The sequence below is a fragment of the Merops nubicus genome, unplaced genomic scaffold (genome assembly GCF_000691845.1).
Source record: "Merops nubicus isolate BGI_N331 unplaced genomic scaffold, ASM69184v1 scaffold39429, whole genome shotgun sequence".
Lineage (NCBI taxonomy): Eukaryota > Metazoa > Chordata > Aves > Coraciiformes > Meropidae > Merops > Merops nubicus.
Genome location: NW_008630926.1, coordinates 7,845 through 16,438, shown reverse-complemented (window position 1 = coordinate 16,438; position 8,594 = coordinate 7,845). Strand labels below are relative to the sequence as shown.

Genomic DNA, 8,594 nt, shown 5'->3' with positions numbered 1-8,594 from the left:
CGGGCCGGCTTTTGGGGAGCAATGACAGAAGTGAGGAGAGAGGTGTTCGGGCAGCGGCCTCCGGAGGAAGGCGGAGGAGTGGTAGAAAAGTTCTTCTTAAAGTCGGACAGTGTGAAAGTGGAGATCCTGTCCTTAGGGTGCATAATTGCTGCTCTGGAGATGAAAGGCAGGGATGGGGAGTTTTCGGATGTTGTCCTAGGCTTTGACACTTTGGAAGGTGAGTCTAAATCTGTTTCTTTAAAAAAAAAAAACAAACACACAAAGAATCAGGCAACTTAACCAGCGTTTTCTGGTTTATTGCCACACTGCATTACCTGCTCCAGATTGTGGGTGGAATAAACTCAGCTCTCCCTGTCTGCCCTGGGCTGAGTGGTGGATTGGGGAGTGGGGCACCGGTGGCTCCAGATTGCAGTGTGCCACTCTAACAGGGCAGCTCTGTGTCACCGTGTGACCAGCAGTGGCAGAGGCCTTTTCTGCAAGTCAGCAGAGAATTCAAGATCCCAGCAGGCTGTTTTAATCAAAGATGTGCATGACTAGCGAGCTGGATGTCTTGTGAAAGACCAGGACTGCAGTCACCTGTCTAGTACTGGGGGGAAGCAGAGAGAGACACCTGAGCCTGTAAGCACACCTGGAGACCACCCATCCTGTCCCAGTCTGTCCATTTATCCATGTGCTTTTTGTCTGGCCAGGTTACACGAGGAAGCACCCCTACTTTGGCGCTGTCGTGGGGCGTGTTGCCAACAGGATTGCAAAGGGAAGGTTCACCGTGGATGGGAAGGAGTATCAGCTGTTCCTCAACAACGGGCCAAACAGCCTGCACGGAGGAGCCAGGGGATTTGACAAGGTGAAAATCAGGCTGGCAGGTCACTGGTGTCCTCTGGCACACAGCCTGTGAGGTTGTGGCAAGAGGATATGATGTCTTCACTCCCAGCCCTACAGGGCTTCCTGGTGGTTACTGAGTTGAATCAGCTCCCAGGGGAAATGAGATCCCGTGAGCTGCTGGGTCATCTTGCCTTTGCCTGAGTGGCTTAGCTCACTTGTGTCAATCTTGGATGCCATGCAGAGGGTTGCTGTGCTTCCTCTGCATTACTGCAGCCCTGAGGCCGGATGGGGTTGTGCTGAAGTGAGGTTCTGTTCCTGCAGAGCGTGTGGGCCATAGCAATGAGGACCCAGCCTTGTGCACGATGGAGGGTCCTGAGGAGCCAGCTGCACCGCCCCAGAGTGGTGCTCTAATTGTCCCAGTGCCCTAGAAAAGTTTCCTGGGGAACAGTGATCCATGCAGACTCCTTTGCACCTGCAGATTCAAGGCTGTTGGCTGCCCATGGCTCCTCACAGTCAGGAAGTCCTGGGTTTGCAGAAACTGAATGTTATTCCTGCTTGCTTTTAACAGCACTCCCAAGTAAGGGGAGAGCAGGGTGATGCTGTGGGTTCAGTGTGGTTATTTATTACCTCCTCCAGTGCTGCTTTCCTCCCAGTGGCAGCATTCCCCAGGCTCTTGCTCTGACTCACAGCAGCGGGTGACTAGATCAGACCTGCAAAATGCTGCAGCATTGCTGTGTCCCCTCCCCAGCCCTTCCTTGTGACTTCTTGAGATAACCTTTCCCTGACCACAGGGCACTCAGTCCTTCCTAGCTTTTCCCAAGAGTGGCTGCTGAAGTTGAGATACTACCTGTGTGCTACAAGTGGTAAGAGCAGACGAGTATCTCCTCTCTTGAAAGCCTTGCGGGTAACTCTGCTGGTGGCATAGCAGGCTCAGAAGGCCCTGCCTTCCTGAAGCCTTGGACTTTGTTGGATCCAGTGCATTTGTAACCAGCAAGCAGCTGATCACCGTTTCCCCAGAGGAATGCGTGTGAATGTGCTGGTGCAGCTGCTTTCCTGGGTTAATGTTTTGTTTTGTGAAGGGACATCTAGGCTGCTGGGGCAAAAGTCCAAGTGTCTGGATAAAAGCTCACTTCTGGGCAGAGCAATGTGAACAGGCATCAGATTGAGATCAAATGCTCCTCAGCAACCTTAGTAAAAAGGGAGTACTGGGGTGACTTTGGCTGTTGTACACCCAAAGAAAACAATTTGGTTTAAATTTTCTTTATGTGCCCTGATCCCCTGTGAGCTGGAGCTGAAAACAGGCACTCCTTTTCACCCAGGGCTTCCAAGCTGTCTTATGTGGGTGGGGGATGTGATCTCTTCTCCTGCCTCTTCCACTTGCTTGCTGAAGGCACATCAACTTGGTGGGGACAAGACAGCAACACCTCCCATCCAGGGCTTTGTGTCCCATGGGGCACACTCAGGCACCTGCTCAAGACACCTTCCAACCAAGTAATGGTCACTGTGCAGAGACCTGTGGTCAGCTCTAAAAATATCAAGACACACTAGCTCTTGGCCGTGACTATCTGGGCCACCTTGTTTTTTCCTGATCTTGCAGACCTCAGTCAGCATGTGGGCTGATGACAAGGAAGCTTGCAGCCACACTTAAGTGGCAGCAATATCTGACCATACTGCTGGGAGTCTGGGAGTCTTTAGAAAATAACCCTCTTAGCTTTAAAAATAGTTACATCTGTGTGTTTACTGGCCTTTCATAGCTTTTTGTTTGAAGAGCTTAAATAGAAACTCATATATAAAACCATAATGTCTCACAGCAGTGGGAGCTGCAGGTGAACTGCACTCAGTGCAGGAGGACCTGCTCTGCAGCCTGGTTATTACATTTGTTCCTGTGCTTGGCCAAAATGTTGGCTTTTGACAAGTACCCCAAGTTTGTGGGCATGCAGACATGAAAGGGGTCATCCCAAAAGCATTACCTGCCCCCTGGCCCTAGATCCCTCTTTGGCTTGACAGTAACTATTCCTTAGGTAGATGCAAAGCTCCAGAGACTGGGCACCTCACATCTTGTCTCACTTCCATCCTGCAAGGCGTTGAGACATCAAGGCCACGGCCAGGGCCAAACGTCACGGTGTGCTCGCTTGCCTCGCTGGCCAGCAGGTGTGGTTCCAAACAGAACCCTGGCCTCTGGCAGGGGCAGGAGGTGCCAAGGTCCCAGTTCTGTGATTCAGCACTGACACGTGGATGTGGCTGGCAATGCATCTCAGGTACTAATTAACACAACCCCAGCCCCTAGGCAGGAGCTCCCAGGGTGTATTTACATTGTCCTAGAGGCCAGCCCAGAGTTAGCTGGGGGAAGGGTGGCAGGTTGTTGCGGCAAGGTACATCAGGGGATCCATGGGAGGAGGAGTAAGTCCAGCTGCAGAGCAAAAATCAAACACATGGACCCTCTTGGGCATGGAGTAATGCTGCTTGGGAAAAAGCCCCATTGCTCTTTGTATGGAGGCTCACTGAAAAACTTGGTCCCTGGCTGACCAAGAGCAGGATGGTGCTTGTGTTTTCTCCCACTTCCTTGCTTTTTCAACAAGGGAATATTGTTTTTCAGTCCTTCTCAGGGAGGGTAAGATTGGCCTTTTTTTTGTTTCTTCTAGGAGTAAGAGCAGGAAAGATGATTGAAAAAATCCTTTGTTTCAATTCATCATTCCTTGAGCACCTTTTGTCCCTGGGTTCAGCCCAGCGTGGGGAAGGAGAGAAGGGCACTGTGTTTCCCATGACTGTCCCACCAACTGCATGCTCCTTTCAGGTTCTCTGGAGTCCCCAGGTTCTCCCAAATGGCGTCTCCTTCTTCCGGCTCAGCCCCGATGGTGAGGAAGGCTACCCTGGGGACCTGAAAGTCTGGGTCACCTACACACTCAGTGGTGGGGAGCTGGCCATCAACTATAAAGCTCAGACCAGCAAGACAACGCCTGTCAACCTGACAAACCATGCGTACTTCAACCTCTCAGGGCAGGTAAGCATGGGGAGGTGAACCCCATGGAGAGACATGGTGCAGGGGAGGAAAGCCTGGGGGCCCGTGGGATGATCCATGGGCTTCTCATGGGATCACTGGGACAAGCATACTCATCTGGGGCCACAGCATGCTTCTGGGGACACAGCGGTGAGGTTTGTCTCCATGCACCGTGGGCTGTGTGCAGCCTACGAGCTGGGATAGGACTGAATCACACAGACCTCAACTGAGGATGCATTAGCCCGGTGTGTCATGAGCAGAGACATCCCATCATGAATATTAACTCTCCTTTTGTGTGTTAACGGGGGAGTTTCAGTATCTCCTGGTCCGTTGGGAAGGTTACAGAGGAGGTGCAGAGCTGGCATGCCTCAGCGCAGCACCAGAATACCCAGGTCAGAACTGGGAGGAGAACCATCATGGAAAAGGGATGTGAGGTGACCAGGGTTGCAGAGCAGAGCAGTAGCAACGTGCAGAGAGCTCCCAGACACCAGCCCAGGGACCTGCCAACTAGATGGGCACTGTATTGCAGATGCATTTAGTCTCACCCTGTTTATGATCGGGCTTGGAGGAAAAGGATTTGGGAAATAAAATGTTGCTGGGCAGGGCAGTGGGATCAGACAGTGCAGTCACACCTGGACGTGAGACAAAGACCCTTCAAAGTGTTGGTGAGAGACATCCCAGCCCCTCTGTGCGGGAAGTCTGCTCAAGCTACTGCCCTAACAGTGGCTGTGCAGTTGTTAGCCACCACTCCCTCCGTCCTTCCAGTGGTACAGTGGTATCAACACCTACAGCACGCAACTCAAGAATGTTCCCAGAGGAACGAGAGACCTTTGGGCATGAAGTTGCTGCTCAGATGAGACAGTGACCTGCAGGCTCAGCTTTGATCCTGCTCGCCTTCCAGCCCAGCAGGTTCCCTGCCAGCATCCCTGAGGCTGCAGGAGAGGAAGAGGAGCATGATCCCCTGAGCTGCAGGATAAGAGCCAGAGGGATGGGTTGTGTTTCTCCACGCTTACGTCCTTCCCCTTTTGCAGCTGCTGTGTGCTCGGCAACCAGCGTGTTTTGGCTAGTCACTCTCAAGGATGGTAGTGCTCGTTGAGGTACAAGTTCAGACTGATAGCCTCAGCCCTGCAGGATTTACAGCTCCTAGATCTCATGCAGGTTTTTGCCTCTGCTGGTACCTTTGTTCTGTGCCCAGGGTCAAGATGGGACAACAGCCAGGCGCTATCAGATCAGCTGTAGCACCACCGTGGGCAGTCGCTTCCTGGGTGTGTGTAGGGCTGCTTGAATGTTGGAAGGGCTGCCGCAGGAATCCCATTGTTTCCCATCCTCCTGCAGGGCTCGAGGGATATCTACGACCACGAGATTTCTATTGAAGCAGATTCCTACCTGCCTGTGGACGACACCAAGATCCCTACAGGTGGGTGGCGTGACTCCCGCGGCACACGGTGGAGGTGGTTTTACAGATGAGTGTTTGTGGGGGTTGGGGACCAGCACTGCCTGACAAGGGGGGACACACCAGGACCCAGAGCACCCAGGCACAGCAGGGGACTGGGGTGCAGCAGGGCTGTCACCCCCAGGCACAGTCCCACGGCACCTGAGCAGAGTGGACAGAGCCAGGTGCCAGGAGAGGGGGTGGACCAGGGTCCACCCAGGGAGCACAGGCAGGAACAGCAGTAAATGGGGCCAGAAGCAAGTGAGGTGAGAGGCTGCAGAGTGGGTCCAAGGGGCCCATCAAGGAGACAAGCTACCTGTGACACAGGACCAAAACATGTCCCTCCAGGCCTGTTTGGACAGCATTCCTCTGAAAGCAAATCCATTGTTCCCATGGCTGGTGGGGCCACCAGAGAGGACCACTTGGGACTTAGAGAGCTGGGATTGGCTCTCTGGGATTTGCCTGCTTTGCTTCCTCCAGCAGTGTTTGGCTTTATCTTTACTGGGATTTTCCACATGATGTCAAAGTCCTGCTTCCACAGATCTTACTTCCATAAAATCAGCCCATGCTCAAAGAGAATTTGTTTCTTAAGCCTCAGTAAAATGTGGGAGATGCAAGCAGCATGCCAGGCACAGGGCTGCTGTCCATAAACACAATGCCACACCAGGACATGGTCAGACTCCCCAATTTGGAGGGCATCTCCCAGGTCCAGCACTGAGCTCTAGAGCTGCTGGGATCTCTGGTGCTTGGGAGTCCGGCATCATCCTTCCCTGCAAGAGCTAAGCCATCAGTCCTCTCATCAGGATAGGAGAATGGGCACTGGACAGGAGGCTGAAGACACAAAACCAAAACTTTTCTTTCCAGTCTTTAATGTCTTGCATGGCTGAAAGAGGCAGTTAAGGAAAACAGCATGTTTTGCATGCTAAGAATGTTAATTAAACAAAAGTGGGACTGCTGCTGTCTCCAGTCTCAGAGTGGAGAAGTGAGCTGGCAACCTCTTGCACCAGATCTTGATTCAGGGGGTAAAGAGGAGAAAGCAGGGCTTTCCAGTTTCTTTTTTTTTTTTTTCCCCCACCACTTCCACTCTGTTCCTTCCCATAAATAACTGAACCACTAAATTAAATAATCTGAATAATCTGGGACAGGGAACAGGTTCCTTATACCTGCAGGAGAGCCAGCAAGAAACCCATACATTTGGCAGCGGTCCCACTGCTAACAAGGGGTCACCTTGCTTTGGGTGACTTTGACTCTAACTGTCCCAATGTGCTGCTCCAGCACCCACTTTTCATTTAGTGTGAGCGTGACGAGTTGCAGTAAAAGCTGATCTAATTGCAAAATTAATCTCATACCAAGTTTTATTGCTTTTAAGAATGAGAAGCACTATTTGCAAAATACAAAAAAAAAAAAAAGCTATGTTTGGTTTATATTTTGAAAAAATAGCTTAATCAAAGAAGCAGATTTCTAGCTTTGCTCTGAAATGATGGCTTTTCATCCCGCCCCTGGTGTGGAGGAATGGGGGCTGTCAGAGTGCACATGCTGAGCCATGGCAGGCAAGGGTTTTGTGCCCTGCTGGAGGGCTCTGGAGGACAGAGTAGTGACGAGAGCACCAAGCAGCCAGGCTGGGGCATAAATGCTGGGGTGGCTGTGCTCCTGAGTGCAGCTAGAGCCAGCAAAAGAGAAACCGTGCGTGGGGCGGGTTGCGTGCCCAAGGGCTGCCTCAGCCTGCGGGCTGGTTTCTGGTAAGTACACTCTCCTGAAAGGGGCAGGGACTGTTTCCTCTTCCTCTCCCTCCTGAAGTCAGGTCAGAAGGTGCATTGAGCAAAGGGAAAAAAAAAAAAAACAAAAAACAAACAAACCAGAAAGCAAGAAAGCTTTTCAGCTCAGGTATCTGCTAAACCCAGAGTTAGCTGTGCTCATGAACCACACCAGCTGTGTGGCATGCATTGGCTTGCATCTGTAGGAGTGGGTCTCCCACTCCAGGTGGGTGGATTTTGCTCAGCTTGGTGTGTCATGGCTGGGCTCAAGCCAGGGAAGAGCTTAAGGCTGTACCAAACCCACTGCCCTGCTCCTCCCCACCACTTTCACCATGGAGCTGTTTCACATCTTAATTGAGTCCCCCTTGCTGCCCCTGCTTTTTGCAGTTCCCTCTGTGTTTTGGGTACATATAGACTTTGAAGCTGATATGCTGTGTGTATAGTCTTAGCCCTGGGGTGAAGACGAGATTTGTGCAACTATTAAAGACATTGTCCGTGTCTGAAATGGCTGCTGTATTTTACTAAGTGCCTAAATAAAAGATTTTTTTTTTTTCCTTTCAAGGTTTTTTTCCGCCCCACAGCTGAATTCAGTAAATGCATTCCTTTTAGATAGGATCAGAAACCACAGAAATGTGCTATTTGTCAGGTGGAGACAGAAGTTTCTCAAGGTTTCAGAGCAGAACCTGTGCAGAGCTGCAGCTGAGCTGGGCATGTGGCTGCAGCGAGCAGAGCACGATGCTGGGGTGCCCACGCACTGCCCTCCCCAACCCTGGCAGCTGCCTGCTGACCCTTGGAAAACTCTCCTTTAAGAGAGGGGTAGAAAAATGTGACTTTTAGGAAAAATCCTCTCCCTTCCCCTTCCTTTCTCACCTCTCCCATGCAAAACCCCCTGCCTTTGAGTTGGGATGGTTGGGTTTTACACCGTATTTAGTATGTCTTAGGGTTGTTCTCAGTGCAAGAGCTTTATCACAGGATACTGCGTCCCTACGCCAGGCCTATAAAAAAGATTTGAGAGTAAATGTTGGGTTTTATCGTCTTAAACTTTCTTTTTCCTAAAACAACACCCTGAGGCAGGAGAAGACTGGTCTCAGTATATAGCCGATGTTCACCCCCCTGGCAGGTGGGCCACTTTTGTGGCTTTCTCATGGATGTTTTTTTCAGAGATCTAGGAGGATTCATTTATTTATTTATAGAACGAAAGTGTATATATATATAAATCTTATGCATACATAAATATTAATAGCTAATAAGTTTTGGGTTTATATTAACTAACTTTTTAGTTACCAGTACAAGCCTTGCCTCTTGTTGTCTGGCTCCTTGGCTTTGCTTTCTCCCAGCTGAGGACAGCAGTGTCCCTGAGGGATGCCAGCTCTGTGAGGGTACGAGGTGGTGGTGTCCCAGTCCAAGTCACAGTGGCCACGAAGCAAGCTTGCTCAAGGTGGGGCACTGCAAGGAGACAAAACGGTCAGCTCACCAAAGTGAGGAGTCTCAAAGCCGTGCAGGACCAGCCCCACACTTGTTTGCTGGCGTGTCAGTGGCTGACAATTGCTGTTCTCTTTGCCCAGGGGAGGTGGCGGCTGTGCAGGGC

General features: G+C 51.2%; 1 protein-coding gene across 1 annotated transcript in view; it reads left to right on the top strand.

Annotated features, from left to right (window-relative positions):
* Positions 1 to 7: 7 nt before the first annotated feature.
* GALM (galactose mutarotase (aldose 1-epimerase)) overlaps positions 8 to 8,594 on the top strand; it is a 9,586-nt gene continuing 999 nt past the window's right edge. The window contains exons 1-5 of the mRNA XM_008947438.1: positions 8 to 217; positions 690 to 844; positions 3,617 to 3,823; positions 5,156 to 5,237; positions 8,572 to 8,593. Of these exons, the coding sequence (XP_008945686.1) occupies positions 22 to 217; positions 690 to 844; positions 3,617 to 3,823; positions 5,156 to 5,237; positions 8,572 to 8,593 (662 nt within the window). The 5' untranslated portion in view covers positions 8 to 21. The remainder of the gene's footprint in view (positions 218 to 689; positions 845 to 3,616; positions 3,824 to 5,155; positions 5,238 to 8,571; position 8,594) is intronic.